This window comes from Leishmania panamensis (assembly GCF_000755165.1).
Source record: "Leishmania panamensis strain MHOM/PA/94/PSC-1 chromosome 26 sequence".
Taxonomy (NCBI): Eukaryota; Euglenozoa; class Kinetoplastea; order Trypanosomatida; family Trypanosomatidae; genus Leishmania; species Leishmania panamensis.
Genome location: NC_025872.1, coordinates 640874 through 663260, shown reverse-complemented (window position 1 = coordinate 663260; position 22387 = coordinate 640874). Strand labels below are relative to the sequence as shown.

Genomic DNA, 22387 nt, shown 5'->3' with positions numbered 1-22387 from the left:
GGAGGAGGAGATGGGCGTTGGGACAAAATAATGATACACGTAGGAAAACGAAAAGGTCCGCCATCGTCATTCAAACCGCGCTTTCACTCGGACGCAGATATGCAGCCATGCACCGGTGCGGCAAGCCATCGACCGAGACATGGACCCACACGCACCGCACCAGTCCGTCGCTTCTTTTGTTGGTTTGTTTTGTTTTCTTCTCGCGCGCACCAAAGGGAAAAAAATTGAAACGTCGATGCGGATGCAGCAGCAGGGGAGTGTGGGAGGAAAGGGGCGGCCACAAGGGAGGGGCCAGTGGCGCCTGCACAGAAGGGGAAGAGGGGGGAGGGCGGTTGCCAAAGAAGGAAAGCAGATGCGTGGAGAGACCCACACACGATCCCGTGCACACCCACCTCTAATCCTTTCTCGTTGCCCCATCGTGAGTCCTCTTGAGGCCTCTGAGCAGTTCTTCGTTTCTTTCGCCTTCACCGCCGCTTTTTTATTAGGACGACCGCTATCGTTGCTGTCACACACGCCACACTCACTATCAGCGGTGCCAACGTTTGCCACGAGGAGGTAGTGCCGCTGGCTGCCGGCGGGACGGCCAAGGCCGCACCTCTCTTACCAGAAACAGCTCCAGTCGCAGCAGCCACGGGTGCAAGTGTGCTAAGTGCCTTCTGCTTCGACGCCAAGCGAGCTGTGCCGCCATCTGCTTCGCTGCCTGCAGCACCACTTGTCGCCACGCCACCCTCCACGAGCACGCGTGATACCTCCGGCAGCCCATCCCATGCCACCTCGTCGTCCAGCACAATCGGCTGCGGCATCGCCTCCACGGCCAGCCGCGACGTCTTCAGAAGGAAGCGTGAGGGCACCGATCGTATGTCAGAGATTTCGACTTGGTAGTTTTCCAAGTTCTGAAAGAGAGTTGCAAAAGCATCGTAGAGGGGGTAGAGATCGACGCGCTTCCGCATCGCTTCCACGATTGACATCGTCTCCAGCATCTCCAATCCCTCGCCGCGCTTCAGCAGCAGCTCCGTGATGTCCTTCACCACGTCGTCCTCGTAGATGGCTTCCGAACGAGAGTTCGGGATCTCCTCTGGACAAAGCGCGAGCACCTCTTTGCGATACTCGCGGCAGGCCAGGTAGCAGTACGGCACGGCGTAACGCTTCCACGTAGAGCCGTAGCCGATATGGATCGCGTGCGCCGACCGGATCGCCTGCAGCACCAGTGCGAAGTCGTAGTGAAACTCCATGAGCTCGCCCGGCGCGACATCGTGGAAGTGACGCGGGCGGTAGTTCGTCACCAGCGGGGCGACGAGGAACTGCGCGATGGCCGTCTCGGGGTGTCCGCTTTTGCCGAAGCGTTGGTCCACCTTGATGTGTGGTAGCGATGTTTTGCACTTGGCTCGCAGCGGCGCCATGAACGGGGAGACGCTGTGCAGCAGGGCATTCGCAAAGGCCTCGAAAGCGTTGCGCTGCGACTGCTCATGGCGCTGTTGCGCCTTTGTGAGCTTCTTCCAGTGGTGCTTGCCGGCGCCTGTCTTGGACGTTGCTGTCGCACTGGCGCTGTCATCCTCCATGTCCACCATGTTGGCGGCAGCAGTAGCGCTCGTGCTCGCAACCCCGAGTGTCCCCGACTTCCTCGCCGCCGCTGTTGAGCTCTTCACTGCGTTTGCATACGTCAGAGGAATCAGTGAGGAGGCGGCAGCAGGCGAGGCGCCTACAGAGTTCGGTCCACTCGGCTTAGCATCGCCGAGGGCCCTCGTGGCTTCACTGCCATGGCCGGCACTTGCGCCACCACTGCTGACTGCCGGCCGCTCGTCTCCGTTCTGTCCATTCAGCTGCCGATCAATCATCTGCCCAGTCAGCTCCATTAGCTTCTTAAACTCAGCCTCCCAATCAATATTTGCAAGCTTCTCTGCAATGGTGGGGTCGCCGCCCGTCATGTAGCTGGGGATGTAGAACGGCACCGTGCTCGTGGCGGCACCAGCGGCAGCAGTCGGCGCTGCCACGGGAGACTGCTCTCCCGTACTCTTCGACGGTGCAGAGGCTGCGGCAGGGTCCTCGGGCTGCGCTGTGGCAGGTGGCAGGGCCAAATCTGTCATTCCGTGCGCATTGTTCCCTGTTGGCCTCCACTCCGTCGCGTTAGGATTGAGGTGCGACATTGTGGGACAGGCGAAGCGAGAAGATGAAATAAAGGGGGGGCGGCGGGGGAAGGAGGAAGACGAGAAGGTGCGCCGCAGGGGCGGGGGGTGGGGAGTCGAGCGAACACAACGATAGAGGCACACGCGAATAAACGTGCACAACTGCTCTGATCACGCAGCAAGGTCAAGCTGCTGGATGAATGAGCTGGGTGAATGGCGTATGTGGTTGGTATGTACGTGCGCGAGGTAAGGTGAACGATGTGTGTGTGTGTGGTTGCGAGAGAGAAAGAAAGAAAGGGGAGGCAGGGGAACAACAAGCGACAAGGGAGGCAAACACGAAGGAAGTGAAGTGGAACCAGTACGAAACAGACAAAGGTGTGCATAAGCGCAGGCACACACAAACAAGGTATACAGGAAAACAAGTCCCTGAATGAGATGGCGTGTTCAGTATCAATGTGTGTGTGTGTGGGTGTGGGTGTGGGTGGAAGGAAAAGAGAGGAGTGATGAGGTGGGGGGATGAGCGAAACAGGATAACGGTGGCGGTGGTGACGCAGCAGAACAGGAGGGCACAGGGAGGCGGAGGGGCGGGGAGGCGGAGAGAGAATGAAGGAGTACAGGCCACATGCGCGCAGACAACAGAAAAGACAAGAGAGGGAAGTGCGAAGAGCTACTGCAAAAAAAAAAAAGGCCTCTGCTATACTGCCCCCACCCCACCTCGAAGCTGTATTCCACATACCGCCTGGGGATGGCTCAACTCCGCAGCGAGTTCGACATCCCCTTTCTCCTTCTCTGGGTGTTTCACTTCACCTCTCTGCCCGCACAGTAGCCGTAGATACGCGTGTGCTCCCCCTCTCCTCCTCGGTTGTGGTTGCCGCCCCGCTCCACGGGAGGAGAGAGGGGGGGCCATACTCATCTAGTGGCAGCACGCATACGTCATGTAGGTATACATACCTCTAAGAGGAACAGGCACGTACACACGTACACAGGCACCGAAGGAACGATGCTTGGGAAGCGACACCAAGACGTTTGACAGCCTTCACGGCGGCCCACGCAAAGGTTCAGCGGTACCTCTCCCCTCAATGTTCAGGCAGATGAGGACACTGCACGCACAGGTGGGAGAGGAAAAGAAGGAAGAGGGTTGTTAGGGTGGAAAAGGTGGCGAACACACCGGCCCGCCCACTGACATGCACCATCACTACCGGTACTAGCGAACACGACGACGACACGAATGCACGTGAGGTCTCCGTGCACTGCAAGGCGACCTTTTTTCAGGTAAACCACAGACACGTAAGAGCGCACACACCCGCACGCTCCCTGCCTTTCCTTTCGCTCTACAGCGCTGTTAGTGTGGTGTCTGCCCATTTAGTGGTGAAGAACGTGCTGTACACCTTGGCAGACATGTACGCGTTGTACTCCATCACGTGCGGCTCGTCCCGGGCCCAGCAATCTTTGAAGTGAAGCAGCAGCGCGTGGTGCAGCGCAAACATGCCTGCCTCAGCACTACACGAGCTCTTGCAGGAGTCCCAAAAGGCCGCCGTGTCTGCGGCACTTGTGCGGTCGAGGGACACGCCCTTCTGTGCTGCCACAGCACGACGGCTGACAGTCTTAGCCGTCGCATCACCAGCCCCGAGGCGCAGCGCGTCGTAGAGCATCTCCAAATGTGCCACATGCAGTGGGTAGTTCTGCTCGAGCAGCAGTTGAGTCGTTAGCTGAATGCTGACGACAGCAAGCAGATACCAGCTGTGCTTGCCCTCGCGCTGCACACGCTCGTTGTAGGTAAGCATCTCACGAAAAGCGGCGTTGTGCACCTGCGCAAAGTGCACGAGCTGGCGAAGCGCCAGCACGCCACCGCCACGGAGGTCTGTCACGGGGTCGACGTCTTGAAAGCCAATGCTGCCCCACTGCGGTCCGAGCGAACTGTACATCGCCGCCGACTTGCCTGTGGCCATCCAGAGCTGCTGGAGGAGGTTCACGTGGCTGCTATTGTCCTTGTCAAATGCAGTCGCCCGCTCCACATTCAGCGCACGCAGCGACACGTCCGCAGCGACCATCTGCGCAAAGAGGTTGTACTCCACTTGAAGAGCAGGCGTGGAAGAGGAGAGCTGCTGTTGCTGTTGCACCTCGACCAGCTTACGTCGCGCAGAGGGCAAATAGCTCTCCTGGATGTAGTGCAACACAGAGACGGGGATTTGCAGAGAATGCGCATTCGACGCTGGTAGTTTTTCGGTGGTGGTGCCTGAAGCGCTCCCGAGAAAGCCGAGGCGAGCAGCTGGCGGCATCGGAGATGAGGGAGGCCCACGCAGGAAAAACACGAGCTCCCCACACGTCGTGCATCGCCCACCACGTATCGCCTCAAGCGCCTCAACGACCGCCTGGCGCGGCTCCTGGATGGAGCTCTCAGACCGGAAGGCACGTCGGCTGCCTCCGCCACCACCCGCACTCCCCCTCGATACCACTAGCAAAAGTATTCCGGCGCCGAGTGCGGCAGCCGCTGTCACCGCGGTGGCGATTATTTGCGTTGTGCGAGACGAAGAAGTACACAAGAGGGAGGTGGGGGAGGCGGAGGACAACGGTGGTGCAGTCATTCTCGCGCAATAGAGAGGGGGACGCAGTACCGTGCAGCAGAGAAAATTGTTTGCTTATGCTCCGCAAAGGAGATGGGAAAAGAAGATGCGTGCACCTCCTCCTTTCTGAATCCCTCTAGGGAGCCGGTAAGCGGTGATCAGGTGTGTGTATGTGTGTGCGTGAGGGAAGCTAGCTGTGGGCAGCTGGGGAATAAAAGGGGAGAGGGGAAGAGACGAGGAGGAGGAGTTGAGCAAGACACGCAGGTAGACGCGCACCTATGCCTATGCACACTCGAGCACACACGAGAAGCTGCCCGTGACGGAGAAGGTCAAGAAAAAAAGGCTCAAACAGAGTCTAAAGCAGGACTGAGAGCTGCTCCTGTCGCGTACAGCTGAGCTGCCCTTCGCTCCTCGCGGAGTCGTCGCACAAGGCACAAAATCCACATGTGTGTATATAGGTCGGGACCTTTAAAGAACGCAGTGGACGCACCTCCTTCCCCCTCCCCCTTCATCAAGCAGCCCTCCGTGATGGCGACAGCTGCTGCATGAAATGGTCGCTGCTGCTGAGAGCGCTTTTCTATTACTTCGATGGCGGTTACTGAGGAAAAGGAAAGAGAGGAACAGGGAAAGAAAGAGGCCACCCACACACACACACACACGCGCGCGCGCGAGCAGAAAAAAAAATGCAACGAATAAACGTGAGTAACTCATCAAAGCCTCGCAGAGGGAAATTGGGAAAGACAACATCAGTGCGAGGAAAATCGACGAACGAAGCGACCTTCCTTCGTCACCTTCACCATTCGCCGCCACACAGCAAGAGCCCCACCGCCGCAGTGTCTACACACACCCTCTGGCCTGTCGCGGGCCCACCGCCTGGCGCGAAGCAGCCCTAGACACGCACCGCAGCAGCGCGCCGACCCAGTCACCCGAGCACGACCCCCGCCCCACAGGCCACGCCACAGCCGCGCTCATCATGTCGGTCGGTCAGCTGTGCTCACAGTCGCGGGCCGCTCCGGCGCAACGCCACACGCGACCTGACCGCCGACATCCGTAGCGGCGCATCGCTCTCACTTCCCCATGTCGCAGGCACATGGCCCTGGCGCCACCAGAGGTGTTTCGGCATTGGCAGGGGGATAGGGGAGGGGTGCTCGGCTTCCGCACAGAGTAGGGGGGCGCTGGAGGCTGGACACCGCGCACTGAGGGGTGTCCGCCCGTCATCGGGGGGGACAAGTAAGGAAGAAAAAAGGGAATCGGATGGAGAGAGGAAAGCAAAACCTGCGGTGTCTGCGAAACAGAGCAGAGAACGAGTACACCAACACACACGCACATATCTGAATTGGTCAGAAATGAAAGCGCACCACCCACGCAGGCGCCGCGCTCATCCAGGTCGTCTCCAGCGTGGTACTCCAAAGATCGCTTTCGACCATGTCACACACGTTGGAGGACCCAGGCAGGCACTCCGACACCGGAGTGGCACGCATGCTGAATGGCACTGGGCTGCCGCCAGCGCGGGATCCAGTTGAGAGCAGCAGTGCTGTGTCCTCCGCCGAGATTGGCTGGTGAAGTGTGTCGAACACGCGGCGGGCGTAGCGGAAGAGCGGGAATGTCGGCAGAAGAACATCCATAGGACGCAGCAGCAGCACACAGGTCAAACTTTCCCAGCGCCGGTGCGAGGCAAAGCCAGCGCCGATACCTGTTGCGGTATCAATGCCGGGGTCTGCAGGGGTCAGTGTCAACGGTCGCATTCCGTATTGAGTTTTCATGTCCTCCTCACTCCTCTCCTCGGGGGATGGCAAAGACGACGAGGCGCAGTTGGCTAGCGATGCCGCGGCCTCCGCGTCACCGCCGTGAGCCATATGGCGGTGGTGTTGGCAAGTGCGGTACGATGGAAAACCGGTCACCTTCATGCCGGGTTGCGGGTCCATCATCGAGTCTTCTCCAACGGAGGACGGTGTTGTCACTGGTGCAGTGGAGGAAGGGTTCAACAGCATGTCCTCCAGTCGTTGACAGAGTCGTCGCACCTGCGCCTCGTCAAAGCCCAGTCCGCAACAGAAAACCACCAAGTGCGGGTCCTCCCTCCCGGTGAGTGGCGGCTCACCTTCAATGTGGCACAGCGGATAGTAGCCCTGCTTCACTGTACTGCCGCGAGCGATGCAGTCATCGCTGGCATCCGTGATGGAGGCCAGTTCCATGCTGGCAGGTTTTCGGGCTCCTCTACGTCTGTGCACGCCACTGCGAGTGTTATTGAGAAAGTGCGCCTTGTTCATCTCTGCCGCCGTAGCTGAAATAGTATTCGTTGACGTTGTCGTGCACGGGATGGTGCTGCCGCCTGCGCAGCAGCCGTGCTCGCCGCTGCCGCCGTGCTCGACGCAGGACCTGCGCAGCAGCAGGGGCTCACTGTGGCAGCCAAAGTTTGGAAATTGGCACATCGTCGCATTCGACAGCACACCAGGAGCCAGGGCATCACCTTCATAGAGCAGCACACGCGCAGATGGCTGCGGCGCCCGGCAGCTCGGTAGCTTGGCGACCGATATGCCCGTCGACGCTGGCGACCCTATGGACGATCTGACGACGGTGGTATGAGAGACAATGCCGAGCTGCAACGAGGTGGAGGCGCCGTACGACGCAGAAGGATCGGCGTCTGCGATAGCCTCAGGCGGGCACGGCTCCAGGTGGGTGACGGGGGCCGCCACGCCGTCACCGGCTGAAGGAATCGGCAAGGCTTGCTTCAGGTTCAGGTAGTGCGGCACCAGCGCCTTTCGGGCAATGCGCATGCGAGATGGCACCAGCTCTATACCGACCCCGAGCCACCCACGCCACACTGCCGCAGGGTTCTCGATTCCTAGAGGTGCGTAAACAGCTGCGAGCAGATTGCTGCGATGCTTAGTTGCTGCGGCCGTCGTCGCCTCTGTGGTGCTACCCAAAGTGCTCGTGGTAGAGTTTCGGGTAAAGGATGCCGGTGCTGCGCCGACGAACGTACCGACCTCGTCCACGTGTTGCCGCGGTGACGAGGTATGCCGTCGACGGCACGCCGCTGCAGCCAGCCGACTCCACTCGAAGAGCAGGCGCCCATTGCCACACCCCACGTCTGCCGCGACGACAACGGCCCCCCGAGAAGCATGGCTATGACTATGACAATGATGTCGAGTGTGCAATGACGGAGCACTTACACTGCGGGGAACCGGTGGCGCGGAGTTGAACGCAGGAGTTGAGAAGCTTCCGAGCGAGCTGGCCATGCTCGTCGAGGGGTGGGCAGGGAAGTCGGCATCGCCAGTTCCGTAATCGGGCGAGCGCCTGTGCTCCTCGCGCATCACGCAGGTTGACGCCATGCTGATGGCCTGCAGCTGCCGTACTCCGACAGAGGTCAGTTCGCCGTACAGGAGATGGCGCTCGCCGGCGCCGGAGGCGGGAAGTGGCGATGGTAGAGCCCTAGGTTTCTCTGATGCGACGTCACACTCCTCCTCGTTGCCAGGGAACTGAAAGTGGGTGGTCGTGTAGCTTGACAGCGTCGGGGAGGGTTGCCGCACGACATCAGCCCCTGTGCATGCTGCAGCAGCAGCGGCAGCATCCCCTGGCTGAAGCGCAAAGACATCCTCCAACTCTTGAAAGACGAAGTCCGCCTCTGCCTGGATGTCATCGATCTGCTGACTGCGCGATGTCGCCGTGCGCATCGACTTTCGCAGCAGCATCGCGTCCACCAACGCCTCAATGATCTCCGCAGGCGACCCGACAGCGCCTGAGGTGGGATTAGGGGCACGGCGGTCCCAGCCTACGGTGGGAGGGGGCACGTGTATCGGCGACAAGGATGACAGCGAAGTCGTGCTTTGATCAATGCCGCACGTTTCAGCGAGGCACGCTGCATTCAGCACTGACGTCGCACTCGATTCAGTGCCCGGATCGGTCACCGCTCTGTTGTCAGGAGTTACGGCGGGGACATCGGAAGAAATTGAAACGGCGGCCGCGAATGATGGCGTGAACGCATTGAGAACGGTGCCATCAACGGAAACAAGAGGACTACCAGCAGAGGAGCCCATTGGCACTGGTGACTGCACATGCGCCGCCCGTGCAGCGGTAGGGGCGACAGCAGCCTCAACGCCACTGCGGTGATGATGAAATTTCTCATTGGATCTCCTCGCTTTGTTGGCCTCGCCAGCCTCGGCAACCAAAGTCGCTGCCGTGGTTGTGGCTGCCGTCAGCAGCAGCGACGCGCAGGCGTCCTCGTACTCCTGCAGTTTCATGCTGTAGATGAGCTCGCTAAGCCCGAGCGCATACTCAAACCAACCATCCATGGCGACCGCCGTGCATGAGTCGGTTTGCGTCTGCGTGTGTGTGTGTGTGTATGTGTATGTGCGTGCCTCTGTAGAAACACTCGCGTATGTGGAATGGCACCGGGGATGCCAAGCGAGACGGAGAAAGGCCGCGGACGGTGTAGCGCTGACGGCAACGACGTGCGTCTGAACGAAAAACAAAAGGAAGCCTCAAAGGCGAAGAGAAAATGATGTGCAGGCAAGAGGAGAAGGAGGAGATGGAGAAGGGGCGCCACTCCGCAGCGTGCATAGAACTACAGGCAGACAGAGAGGGAGAGGGAGACACACACACATACAGGGAAGGTCGCCAAGCATGTGCGGCTCGACGGCTTCACAGAGTGCGAGAACGACAAAGGCGACGAGGAAGGAAGGAAGGCGCAGAGACGAGAAGAAAGAGCCGGAAAGGGAGAGAAAGGTTCGTGGTGATAGCACAAAACACCAGCAAGCGGTGATGTCGACGACGGTGGAAACGGGGAGCGGTGATAAAGGTACTGTTAGCAGAAGTAGTAGCAGTTGTAGGAGTAATCGCCTGCATGGTAGTGATGGCGGTGATGAAAGCGAGTGGGGAGAGGGAAAAAAAAAGGAAATCTCCTGGAGGGATGAGGAGAGCAGGCGCAATAGAGAGCATCCGTGCAGGTGTGTGTGGGTGTGCTTTGCTTCCTCTCTCCTTGTTGGTTGCCTATCGGCCACACGCGTCTCTCAACCTGTTAGTTGAATCCATCACACGTCTGTCAGCCCACCGCGCCGTCTGTCTGTGATGTCTCTGCAACACCCGTGGGTGGGGGATGACGGTTTGCGCCAGAGCAAAAGGCTTGAGAAGGGTATGTAGAAGGCACCAGACGAGAGCGATCCTCCGGCAAAGGCAGAAAAGGGGGGGAAGAGGAGGAGGAGGCAACAATGCCTACGAGGAGATGCGCAGTGTTTGAGAGACGCACAAACACAAAGAGAGAAGAAAATGCGAAAATGAAACGTGGAAAGCACAGGGGGGGAGGAGGGGGGCAGGGGAGGGAAAGACGGAACGAAGGAGCTCACAGTGGTGCACGGTCGGAGCGATGGCGATGGTGGCGGCACAAAACAGCCCGAGAAGTTAAAAGTCAGAGAAAAAAAAAGACAGCAGGCGCGCACCTGCGCAGCAAAGCCGCAGAGCCTCCTCAGCGAATGGGTAGGTAATGTGCCGATCGCTTTCTCCCCTGCCCTCAACACCCAGAGAAAGCGATCGGCGTCCGGAGAAGTGGGGTGGAAAATGGCAGAGAGAGGGGGGAGAGGGGGGGAGGCGAGCGGGGTTAGCGAAAAGATCTCCAGAGAGAGAAACAGGAAGCGAAAAAGCAGCTGCTGCTGCTGCGAGACAAAGGGGGGGAAAGAGGAATAAGGTGAGGTGTGGTGGAGGTGGTGAGGAGAGGAAGAGAAGAAGGAGCAAGAGACACCTGTAGAGTCCTCTAGAAGAACAAAATACTTGTTCGTGCAGAGCATGAGAAGGGGGAAGGCCGAGGGAGTAAAGACGTGTAGGTGTGGGGGTGACCATGTGGTCACCTGTATAGCGTTATCTAAACCAGTCGAGGTGTCATGGAGCAGGGCGAGAAGCTGCAAGGGGTAGGTCGATAGAGGAAGAGTAAGGAAACGAGAAAGAAGTGAGGAGGGAGAGCAACAAGAGGTGTGCGCAAGAGACGCACACCTACACTGATTCAAAGAGGGGGAAAAAGAGCCTCTGTTCCTCCTTCCTCCATTCTCCCACTCACTTTAGCAGAGAGGGAAAAAAATATGGCGTCACGGGCATCCGAGGAAGAAAAACTTCAATCCACACTGATGCGTGTGGGCATGTGGCTCTCATGGGTACACGCACACACCGATCGAAGAAAGATGCCCAGTTAAGCATCCCTCGCATATCGCTGTCTGCGAGTATATATTGCAGGCGTGTCGCCTTGTTGTGTATCCTCAGCTTTGTTAGTCTTTCAGTCTCTCACTACTGCATGCACCACCACCCCCCTCTCCCCATGCTCCTGAGAAGAGCAGGCGATGGCGGAAGCAAGCGCAAGAGCGAAAAGTTAAGAGGTGATGAACACGCGAGGGCGAAAGAGCGCGTGCGCTCAGGTCTGAGAAATATTGAGAAATTGGTGCATAAGAAAAATCGAAGTAGCAGCGAGATAAGGCAGCGTAGAGTGAGTGAAACAACCTGAAGTGGCGAAGGAGGCGAAGGGAGGGATGGGGAGGGAAAGAGAAGAAGAGGGGGCTCCAGCGCGCCAAACCCTCATGAGGCCCACACACACGCACGCACGCATACGCACGAGTGACCCGTCAAATAAAAAAAAAAGAGAAAAAAGTGCGCAAAGGCGAACAGAAAAACGAAATGTAGGCCGTTTTAGCCGTGTGGTGATGAAACGACGTAAGAAAGGGGGAAAGTGTAACGCTGGAGAGAAAGGGGAGGGAGACATGGGGGGGGTGAAAGTAGGCAAAAAGGAGACCGGGGGAGAACCAATGGCGCAGGCCAACACCGCCCCCTCCACACACACATAGGCCGCTCTGCCCCCCCCCCGTACGCCCAAGCAACCCCTCCTTTGTATCTGGTCTCAGCCCCTCGAGGCACCACTCACCACTCCCCTTCCCTCTCCTCCACCGTCCTCGCTCCCCACTGCGTCTGCGCTCTCCGGAGTGCTCGTGGAGTTATCCGCCTCGCTAGTTGGGCACGTGGGACTGCCGACACCGCTCCCAAAAGCGGCGACAGCGCTCTGTCGTGCCGTTCAGCGCACGTAATCCCCACGCGCTGCCGCCGTGACGCTGGCGTAGCCGCGATGCTCGAGGTGGTGCTGGAGCAGCAGCAGGGGTGGTGTTGTTGGAGGGGCTCACTACACTAGGAGAAGTCGGTAAGCCAAAAAATGGCACGGTGTGAGCCTGTGGCGGTGGAAGATAACTGCAGTCGTGGCTTGACGGCGCCGCCGCCTGTGTAGAACACAAAGCCACGTCCCCATCGCCACGACCGAAGTTGCTTCCCAGAGCACCCTCGAAGGAGCGGGGTAGCAGGCACAGAGACGAGCCTTTCCCAGAAAAGTTGCGGTCACCGTATCTGCCTCTTCCACTAACTTCTTCTTCACCCTCGCCAGCGGTCGTCCACGGGGACGCAGGTGTCGGGGGTAACTCACGAGGCACTGCATGTGAGCTGAACAGACCAGGAAGAGACGGAGCTTCTGTACTGATGCCACGAGATCCAAGCAGAGCGCTAACGTTGCTCAAACACGCCAATGACGTAGGACAACGGTCGACACGCAGCTGCCAGTCATGTCCACCTTCGGCGTCGCGACAGTCGGCATCGGCTGAGGAAGGCCACCAGCTCAGCTCCTTTGGTGTGCCGCCATAGAAGCCTGCATGAGTGTCGCCAAGGTCAAGGGCAAGGCCTCCGCCAGGCGCCACTACTCGATCAGCTGGCAGGGCATACGCCCCAGCGTAGGTACCACCGTCAGAATCACGCTGCATCCAGGGAGTGAAAGAAGGGGGACCGGATTCGGGCATCCAGAGATATGCCTCGCCATCTCCGGCTGGCGTGGCTGCAAACGCGGATGCAGGTCCCACTACACTCCAGCCAGACTCAACCAGCGGCGCTACCCCGTATCGGCTGTGGTCATCCCTTACGACTCGGCCCATCCCGCCTGCGGTGTTCGCATACTCGAATACGTCTTGCGAAGCTTGTACCTGTTCTTGCGGGAACCAACCCAGCGACTGGTCCTCGAAGACAGGCATCAGTTCATGCTTGGGAGAGTTTTGGGGGAGCCTGAACGTTGAAGTGATGGGCAGTGTGTTCCACGACAACATCGTCTCCCTAGCCGTGTAGGTGCCCACATGTCCATCGGGGTAGCCTGGAGAACTGTCGAAGATGGGCAGAGAGCGGCCTCCGGCGCCTTCTGAGAAGCGCACATCTCCTCGTGTGGCAAGTGTACCCCCATTGTTGTCGTGGCGGAAGGTGTCGGAGGCCACCTCTATCGCCATGTCAGCGGGTAGTGAATGGTCGTCGTCTTGAGCAAAGCAGGCTTGTGACTCTCGTCGCTCCGCGCACGTGAGCGACGACGATGACTGAGCTCCAAAATGTGTAGATGGAGAGGCGACCGTGGTGTGTGTTATTGTGGGCGCAGGCGCGTCCTTTGCCCGCTGTAGCGGCAGCTGTACCGCGATGCAATCTACCGACTGCTCAGCGACGCGGAGTCGAGAGTGGGGTCTCGGCTGCTGCTCCTCACGTTGTGTTATCCGGTCCCGCTGATGGAGATAGGAACCGGAGGAGTCATTGATGCTAAAGCTCGGCCACCTCTCTCCACCAGCTTGTTTCTCAACGCACTGCCGCTGATGTTGTCGTTGCACCTTTGCGTAGGTGTCGGCCACTTCCTCTTCGCTGCTCTGTACCAGTGCATTGGTGCCACATGATCTGTCATGCGGCGTCTCACCACATCGCTGCCTCTTATGCCGCTGCCTCCATTCTCTATGATGCAGCAATGACCGCTCTAGTGTGCGCCTGCATGCTCCTCGTCGTGCAGCCTTTACCTCCAGAGCTTCGACAAGCGGTTCCGTCTCGGCAGCCGAGGATGAGTGCGAGGAAGACTGCAGGGGAGGCGGTGGCAGGGCTCGGTAGCAGAGGGTTGACCTCTCCGACAGCGGTGGTGACGGTGGGTGCGGTGTTTGTTGCTTTTTCAGTAATACGATGAAAGGGAGTGAAGATGATGTTCTGGACAGACGCTCTGACGGGTCGCTGCCGTGGTTGACCACTACGTCGCGAGTGGGTGACGGAGGTACTACACTGCAGCGGCGCGATAGGAAAGGTGCGGGACATGGACTGGAAGCAACCTCTGCCGTTGCACCTTGGAGGGTGTTGCTGCACTCGTTATCCTTCGCTGGGACCGCCTCACTCACGGGGGCGTCTAGTACCGGAGAGGAGACATCCGTCGTCGTCGACAGTGAGCACACGCTCGTCTGAGCAGCTCCCTCTATCACTGCGTCACAGAAGACACCTTCAGTCACTACGGCGGCGTCAGCGACCTCATCATCCAGTACTACCGGAGCTGATTGTACCACGGTCAGTGAACTGTGAGCCTGCTCGGTGCCCAAATGCGCTGAGCTTTGGGAAACAGCGGCTACAGCAACGCCGAGGGCGGTAGCGGCGGCCGACGACGTGGCTGCGTCACTTGGGCGAGGGTGAAGATGACGACAGCGTGCGAGAAGAAGACGTGCAGAGCCTCCAGGGTGGCCGCGCTGACGTGACGCGCGGTCCGCCCGCGCCTTTGTGCCGGCGGTCCAGCGGAACATCCAGCGCGTGGCGACTGAATTCGAAAGGACAAGAGAAGAGTTGGAAAAGGCCTGTCCGACTGAGCGTGTTGCTCTCCGCCAGGTATCTATACGTCTGGGGGTGAGAGAAAATGTGCGTAGGGGGGTTTCTGAGAGTACGTGGTACGGGATCAACCAGCTAAGGCTCGACAGCAAGACCTCGGCCCCCTCCAACAAGTAGCGAGGAGTGACCCAGAGGGTGAGGGGTGAAAAACTATAGAGAGCTACAAAATAAGAGTGAAGCACACGCGGATGCCCTCCCAAACGGCACCGTGGCCGCCACCGAAGTGCGCCGTGGTGTAATGAGCGCACGCGCGTCTCCTTGCGAGACAGACGAGAGAAGAGAAGCAGCAGGCATCCTGCAAACAGCCGAGGAGACGAACGAAAGAGAATGAGGGGAGGGGACATAGGGAAGAGGGGTGAAAGAAACAGTGCTTGGACACACGCACCCATGCTCATGCACTTGCACGCACCAATATGGGAGCGACGGGAGAGGACTTACAGAACAAGAGGCCTCATGGCGCATGAAAATAAGACTGATCGATAGGGAACGCAGCGTGGGTGCCAGAACCAACGACACGCAGTGAGTAGCACTCGACGCTCCAACTCTCCTCCCTTCACTGCACAACCCGCGAGCTATGCGTAGTGTCCTGGATACTCACGTCTGTGTAAGTATGGTATGTGTGTGTGTATGTGTGTGTGTGTGTGTGAGGGGGGTCACTTTCCATTCTCCGTTGGTTTTCTCCCCGCACGCCTCGCTGCTGCTGAAAATGATGATACTTTTAGAAGAGGGGAGGTCATTACAACACAGCCACTCCGCTTTCCTTTATTTCGGTTTGCGCTGTCACTCTGTCGCCGCTTCACTCAGGAACCAAGGCGACCGCGGCGGCGAAGCGAAGACGAAGAGGAGAAAGACCCGAAAAAGGGGGAGAGAGAGCAGCATATGCACGCACCACTGCAGAGACAAGCCATGGCGACAGTAAAGCCAAATCACATACATGCGCACGCACACGCAGCCGCAGTGTGGGAAGAGGGGAAGGGAAGGGAAGGGAAGAGGAAAAACAGATCGTGTCGATAGCGGCTGCGTGCGAGACTGTAATCGCCCAAGGAAAGCAGGGGAGGGGGGGACCAGAGGTAGCAGCAGTGGTACAGGGGGAGAGAGAATGGAACCGCAGGGCGATAAGCGCGCCAGACACACGTGTAGGCGCATCGTGTCTCTTTACTCGCGTCAATCTTATGTGGCACAGTAGGCGGTGGCGAGTGCGGTAAGAGACGTATCGTACTGCGCCCACTGATAGTAGTCGAGCAGCCCTGCAATCACGCGAGCAACCGGATCGCACATAGCGCTGCTTGTTCCGCCCGCCACGATCGCACATCCAACGCGCTGCTGCTTCGCTACGCTCTTGTCTCCTTCACCTGGCCGCTTCTCCTCGGCACTGCTAATACCTGCTTCGTTCGCCGCCGCAAAGCCTCCGTTGTTGTTTCCTACCATGGCACTGCCGCCAGCGCTCTCGTCCACGGCTGCGTCGAGGTTGGCCACCTCGCGTACGGTGCGATACTGCCGGGCGGCATCCGTCATCAGCTCCACGCCTTTAGTAACGTAGGAGGGCCACAGGTTTCTGCGGTGGGCTACCGCGCCTCTGGTCGGATTACCACCCCCGGTTCCAGCAGTGGTAGCGGCTTCCAAGTCGTAGTCAGACTGCTGCTGCGGTCGCTGCGCAGTCGACATCGTCTCCTCCATCATCGCAGGCAAAGGATTGCTGAAGGACGAGGAGGGGGTACCGGCCGCACCGGCAGTCCCGTCAACGGCCACCTCCGGGTCTTCAGCGTCTCGTCTCGCCTCAGAGAACGTCGACGGTCGAGCAGCTGTGGCCGTCAATGTGGGCGACTTGTGCTCCCACTCGTTGTAGGCGTCCCAGCACATCAGCTGCAACGCTGTCACGATAAGGAAAAGGGGTGCGTAAAAGGCGTAGAGGCCTGCGTGGTCGCCGCTGTTGCCTGCATTACCTCCGACGCCGCTGCCGCCACTCCCAGCACCCCCGAATCCGTTCGAGGACCCCATGCCAACACCGCCACCGGACACACCAGCTCCCGCTCCATCGCCGCCGCCCATCACCCCTCCGCCGCCACCACAATGTTGACGCATTCCCATGAGTGATGCGTCGTACATGGGCTTGAACCACACCTCGGAACGGCATCGATTTGGGATCAAGCCGACAAGAGGAATACGCACGTACGTCGTCTTTGCTGTTGCAGGGCAGGTTGCTGCGTTCGTAGTGCCCGTCGTGGCGTGCAGGTCAATACCACCACCTACGCTGGCGCTGCCAGCGTAGACGTCACGGAGACGCACACGGGAGTCACCGTTGGTGCTGAAGCCGAAGCTTTCGGTGGTGCGATTCGACGCACAGCCGGTTTGACCCTCCTCCCACGAATTACGACCACGGCTGGTGGATACACATGAGGAGGTGGTGTTATCCGCCTCATCGTCCTCACCGTCGACGGATAGTGTCGCCATAATGTGTGTCATTGGCGGCGGTGAGACCCATCGCGCGATGTGGTAGTGCCGCTGCAAGCTCCAGAGGTCAAAAGAAAGCGCAGCGCGGTCGCCACGAAAGACTGGGCTGCTCCACGAGCTATTCATCGCAGCGCCTTCACTCTTATAAGCGAAAGGGATAAACAGGTGCCGCGGTGCTCGGAGGAGGTAGTAAGCGAGGAAAGTGCCGCAGCTGTACTTCGATGAATGACCGCCGCAGAACACGGGCTGCCACATGAGCGCCACCCACGACTGATGGTCAACATCTGCCGTGGTGGCGGTCAGCAGCTCTGCATAGCTCTCGTCGCACTTCGCCAGCTCCACAATCTGCTCCACGATAATGTTTCGATTGTTAGGCCGGTCGGTGGCACTCCACTTGAGCACGCCATCCTCCTCCGCGTAAGGGCCCGTTGCATGGCAGCTGCTACCGCCCCGCACCGCTCCTTCTACACTCGTTGCCGCACGCTCATCCATCGTTGCCGCACCGGCACCCTCACCGGCCGCCGCCTCCTCTCGATGCCGCTGGCGGCGAACCTCGCGCAAAGCGGCGAGCCGCTTATATGCAGACGAGGCTGGGTGGAAACGAATGCGAAAGCCGCTCAGCAGCGGTGTATACACCAGCTCGCCTTCAGCGGGTCGCATCGGCGCCGGGTAGATCGGCTCGGCGAGGTTCACGACGCAGCCGAATGGGTTATCGAAGCTCTGCCAGATGGACTTGAGCGTCACGACCGGCTCACAGTAAGAGAAGCCGGAAAAGTCCCAGTAGCGCGTTCGATCCGCATGTGCCGGTCGCGGTGCCGGCAGCACGGGCCCTTCCTGGGCACCACCACTGCCGCTTGTGCCGTTGTGGCCTGCTCCGCCTATGGCGCGCGCGTCTTCCTTCAGGAGGACAGGAAATGTGCCACCGGGGCTGCTGCGACTGCCCGGCGCGGAGCCGTGCTGACTGCTGTCGCCGCCAGGTGGCGAAGAAAGGCCTCTACTGCTGCGAGTGCAAATAAGCTGGCACTGCTCTTCGTTGCAGGGGAACTCGAGATTGCTTGCCACCGGTACCTGCGGGGAGAAGGCGTCCACGAGGCACGCGATATTGCCGAAGGTGGCGGCGTTGAAGCGCATGGCGGCATGGAACTCCTCTAGCAGTAACTCCTGCCCCACGTGATACTCGTAGATGTAGGGTGGCCGCGTCCCCAGCATCGGGTAGTGCCCGCCCCCTTGCAAGTTGATTTGGCTGCCGCCGGTGAAATAGCCATTGGGGTGCGTGGGGCTGGGGTAGCGATGGTGCGCGGGAGAATTAACATGATGGCTGCTGCCGTAGGTGCTGCTCATGTTGTTCCCCGGTCCACTCGTGCCGCCTTGCTGGCTGGCACAATCTGGACTCGTCGCGAAACGACTGGCGCCGCCACTGTTCGCAGCCCGTTGGTGGTGGTGCTGGTGCTGTGAGGTTGGCGATGGTGTCGAAGACCCCGGCCGGGCCGTAGCACCGATCGAGGGCGGGAGGCTACTTTGGTTGAGCGTATTGAAAAACGTGCTGTGCACCACGGTAGCGGGCGAGGTCGTCAGCAAGGCACCGCCGGGACCGACACAACGGTCGATGGTGCCGTCTTCAGTCCCTGGATTCTGCAGTGGCGGTTGCCGAAGCAAGGGCTTCGTGGTGTTGCAGCCACCACTTACGTTGCCTTGGTAAGAGTAGTGGAGAAGCTCTTCAGCGCCTCCAGATCCCCCTTCCGGAACAACGGCACAGCGGCCACCGTCTAGATCAATCGAGGCCTGATTGTTGTACTGGTAGGGGTAAGAACCCATGTGAAGCTGCTGAGGCTGCATGGTTGCGGCTGCGCCACTGCCTTCACGCGAGCCGTCGCCAACTCGATGCAAGTGCGGTGTGCCGCCCCCACCCCCGCTGGGAAGCCGGGGCGGCAGCGCAGTACTCGAGGCGCTCTCCGGAGACTGCACATATTTGTTTGTGGCGGCGCTGCCGCCTGCCAAGAGAGAGGCTGTACAGCTTGCAGCCAACGAAGCTGGCTGCAAAAAGGGAGAGATGCTATGGTAGATGCGACAGTGATGCAGTGCCGGTGCCGAGGGCGATGACACCTCTGAGGCGGGGGTCGATCGTCGCATGTGATGGCTGTGGTGGTGGGCAAGCAGGTGCATGTGGTGAGGCCGGCCACCACTCGAGCGAAGAGAGTTGTCCGTGAGTGTGGTGCCGGGAGGAGGCAGGGAAGCTGGGGTGTTGGGTGCCTCCCTCACAGCCGCCAGCGCGTCGGCTGTGAGCAGCGTTGTGGCGGACTGCATACTACCGAGGTCACGCACGCTTTCCAGGCCGCCCTCCGCACCCTCACCTTTGCTCCCCTCGCTCGCCGCCTCGGGCGCCTCCGCGCCATCGCGGGCATACTCTACGTCCTCCTCACCGTACGCACAGGCACCTTCCTCATCGCCGCAACCGCTGTCATTGGATGCCTGCGCCAGTCTCCGCTTCCTCTCCGCGGCCACGCTGTGCGCCCCACGCGACACCTCACGCGAAAGCAGACGCTGGACAGGGGTGTACATGGCCGGCAGCGCTTGCGATGAGCCCGTTGAAAGGGGCACAGACGGGGTACCCGCACTGGCAGCGTCGATGCCGGTCCTGCCACCGGTGGCGGATGATGAACACGCGTTTGCCTGCAGCTGTGCCGCCTGCTCTACAATGGCACCGCAGATGTATGTGTGGAACGGCGCACCGAGACATGGTGCCAGCGGAGAGCGCCGTAGGAAGCTCTGCGCACCGCTGCCGCTACCACTGCCGTGTGATACAGGGCTCGCGTGCGCAGCAGTGAACTCGGTGCTGCTGCTGCTGTGCCGCCGCTGGCCGCAACTCCCGCCGCTAGCAGTGCTGGAGCTGTGGTGGTCCATTCGAATCGCAGCCTTAGCAGGCGTGGCCGTCCCACAACTGCCATCCTTGAAAGTCTCGGAGGCGTGATCAACTTTAGCCTCTTCATCGACGTTGCCCTTCACTCCGGTCATCGAATACTCACCGCCGTCAGGCGTCGCTGCGTCCGTACCACCCTTGTGAGGCACGCAGAGATCAGCCGCCTGCTGCGAGCGGACCTCACCCTTCGGTACCCCGCCACTCTTGCCAGTAGTACTACCCTCGCCTGTGTGCCGCAGCGGTGGTTGCTGTCGACGTGGCGCGTTCACCGAGGAAGGTGGCAGCTCTAGTGAGACGAGCGGCTCGCGCGCCCCCAATGTTTCCTCCAGTATTGGCGCGTCCGTCTGCTGAAGCGAGGCCTGCCGCTGACACTCCGCATCCTTAGCGGACGCAGGTAGGACGGTAGTGCTGAGGGTAGCGCTGCGTTGGCCGCACGCCTCACGCCCCTCACTATTCTCCGCTGCTTCGCGTGCCGCCTCAGTGTCTGCAGCTGAATGGGCATGAGCTGTGCCGCTGCCCACTCCTTTTTTCCCTCTTTTGCGAGATGGTGTTGGCACCACACTACCGCCAACGCCGCCGTCGCCGTGGCCGTGGCCACCGCTGCTGCTGCTCCTGCTGGGGCCCCTACCTCTTACTGACGGCATCGGCACCGTGTCATCTGGAGCCTGTGTCTTGGTAATCTGCTCTGCTATACCGCACTTGCCTTGCTCCTCAGCAGCATTGTACCGCCGCGTCGCCGTCTCAGGCTGCTGCTGCATGCACTGAGAGTGACGAATGACTGGCAGCGATGCTCCACTTGACCTCGCGTCAACTCGGTTCTGAGGCTGCGAGGGGTTGCTGTAACCTCGGTAATACCCCTGCTGCTGTGGATGCTGAAGGGCGTAGCCATAAGCGTCGTAGCTGCCACCGTTGCCATCACCACCACCGCCATAGCGAGGATCAAGCGCGCAGAAGCTGCCCCTCCGCTGATATTGCGGTTGCTGGGGCAGAGGCGGACCTCCGCTTCCACGGTGGTGATTTTCAGCTATCAGCGGCGATGCGGTGGCGGATGACACCGGCTGCGCCTCTCCGAAACCAAAGGAAGTTTGATAGGACATTGGTGACTGCTGTGACGAGGTGTGGCCCGCAGTGTAACCATAGCCGGGACTGATCTCGCAGCCGCCGATCTGATTCGCAGCCGCGTAGTAGTAGTCGCGGTAACCGTTCGCCGCGTAGCCGTGATATGACTGGCCTCCATCCTCCACATCAGCGACGTTCCCTTGCTGTGGGTATGGGTAGCTGCCGCTGGCTGCAGCCTGGCCGCTCTTGCCACTGACGGGACCGAGCGGCATTCCGACGGTGTCACTGCCGGTGTCCGTGTAGGGTACACTTTGTGTGGGAGAAGCATGCAACACTGGCGCACTACAACCGCCGGCGTAGCCGGTGCCGTAGTAGCCTTCGATTGCACTACCGCAGCCGACACCAGAACCGCCACTGCCCACAGCTGCTGTTGCGGCGCTAGCACCGTATCCATGCCCGCCAACGACACGGACTTCGGATCCGTTCATGGTGCTGCCTGCGCTATCTGCCTGGGCATATGCTCCGCCGGAGTAGAGCGCCGGCGAGGCACCCTGTATGACATCGCTCTCGCCACCGTACGCACTGGCGGTTGTGCTGCAAGGCTGGCTACTCTTGTTCGCGCCCAGTAAGGTGTAGCCGTATGACGCCGAGATAGAGAAGGTTTGGCCCTCCCCACCAATGTAGGGTGAATGCTGCTGCTGTGCGGAAGGCGAGGGGCTCTGATATGAATACGAAGCACATTGAGCATACTGCTGGTAGCAACCCTCCGTGGTGCCTCCTTGGCTGCTGCTCTGCACTGTGCCGCCCTGATTGTAAAGAGTCTCGCCCTCATAAGAAGACGGCGGCGGGCATCCCTGCTGCTGTTGTGGATTGTAGTAGTGCGCCCCGCTGCTGCTGCTCGCCGTGCGGGCGTGGCTGCGACGCTGGCCAGGGCTACTGCCGTAGCAGTAGCCGTAGTATTGGCCCTCCCCGCCTGTGCTTTGAGAGGTGGAGGATGCCGCTTGGAAGTGTAGCGATCGCTGCTGCAGCTGCATTTGAGGCTGCTGTGGTTGGTAGGTCTGCTGATAATAGCCCTGGTAGGCGCTGCCGCCCTGTTCCACGGTGGGTATCTGCGGGCTGCAGGGTGAATGCTGCTGCAGTTGATGTTGCCTCTGTGGCTGCTGGTATTGGGTAGAATGCTGGTTCGGGCATTGCTGTAGATTCGCCGTCGCAGATGATGATGAGTGGTAGGGAAAGGAGTACACGGGCATTGATTGCCCGTCACTCGCCCCTGGGCCGCTGCTGTTACTACCCACCACAGGGCCAGGAATAGATCCATAGGGCATGCTCGTTGAGCCGCCGCTACCGCCACCACCTCCTGGATACTCGCCTTGGTTGTTGTTGTTGTAGCCGTAGGTGCTAGAGCTGAAGTAGTTGGCTTGGTCGCTACCGTAGTACCTGTTGTAAGAGTAACCCGTGTTGGACGCCAACGACTCGCCGTTGACGTCCTCTCCCCCACCGTACACGGCAGGCATTGCTGCGCTGTTTGCGCCTGATCTAGGCAGTGTCAGTCGAGCTCCGACTGACGCCGCAGCCCCTCCCTGACGCCGCGAGGAGGAATACAT

The 22387-nt window shown here is 59.9% G+C and overlaps 5 protein-coding genes across 5 annotated transcripts, besides 1 other annotated feature; all 5 read right to left on the bottom strand.

Annotated features, from left to right (window-relative positions):
* Positions 1-464: 464 nt before the first annotated feature.
* Positions 465-2084, bottom strand: LPMP_261830 (hypothetical protein; the record flags this gene model as incomplete). Its single annotated transcript, XM_010701700.1, has 1 exon — positions 465-2084. One exon carries the CDS (start codon positions 2082-2084, stop codon positions 465-467), a length of 1620 nt encoding a protein of 539 aa, XP_010700002.1.
* A 1370-nt stretch (positions 2085-3454) lies between these two features.
* LPMP_261820 (ELMO-domain containing protein 2, putative) lies at positions 3455-4402 on the bottom strand (the record flags this gene model as incomplete). Its single annotated transcript, XM_010701699.1, has 1 exon — positions 3455-4402. One exon carries the CDS (start codon positions 4400-4402, stop codon positions 3455-3457), a length of 948 nt encoding a protein of 315 aa, XP_010700001.1.
* Positions 4403-5483: 1081 nt separating this feature from the next.
* Positions 5484-5910: a repeat region.
* Positions 5911-6027: 117 nt separating this feature from the next.
* Positions 6028-8976, bottom strand: LPMP_261810 (hypothetical protein; the record flags this gene model as incomplete). The annotated part of the gene is made up of 1 exon (XM_010701698.1): positions 6028-8976. The coding sequence occupies one exon, from the start codon at positions 8974-8976 to the stop codon at positions 6028-6030; it is 2949 nt and encodes a 982-aa protein (XP_010700000.1).
* A 2688-nt stretch (positions 8977-11664) lies between these two features.
* LPMP_261800 (hypothetical protein) lies at positions 11665-14274 on the bottom strand (the record flags this gene model as incomplete). The annotated part of the gene is made up of 1 exon (XM_010701697.1): positions 11665-14274. One exon carries the CDS (start codon positions 14272-14274, stop codon positions 11665-11667), a length of 2610 nt encoding a protein of 869 aa, XP_010699999.1.
* Positions 14275-15526: 1252 nt separating this feature from the next.
* LPMP_261790 (hypothetical protein) lies at positions 15527-22387 on the bottom strand (the record flags this gene model as incomplete). The annotated part of the gene is made up of 1 exon (XM_010701696.1): positions 15527-22387. One exon carries the CDS (start codon positions 22385-22387, stop codon positions 15527-15529), a length of 6861 nt encoding a protein of 2286 aa, XP_010699998.1.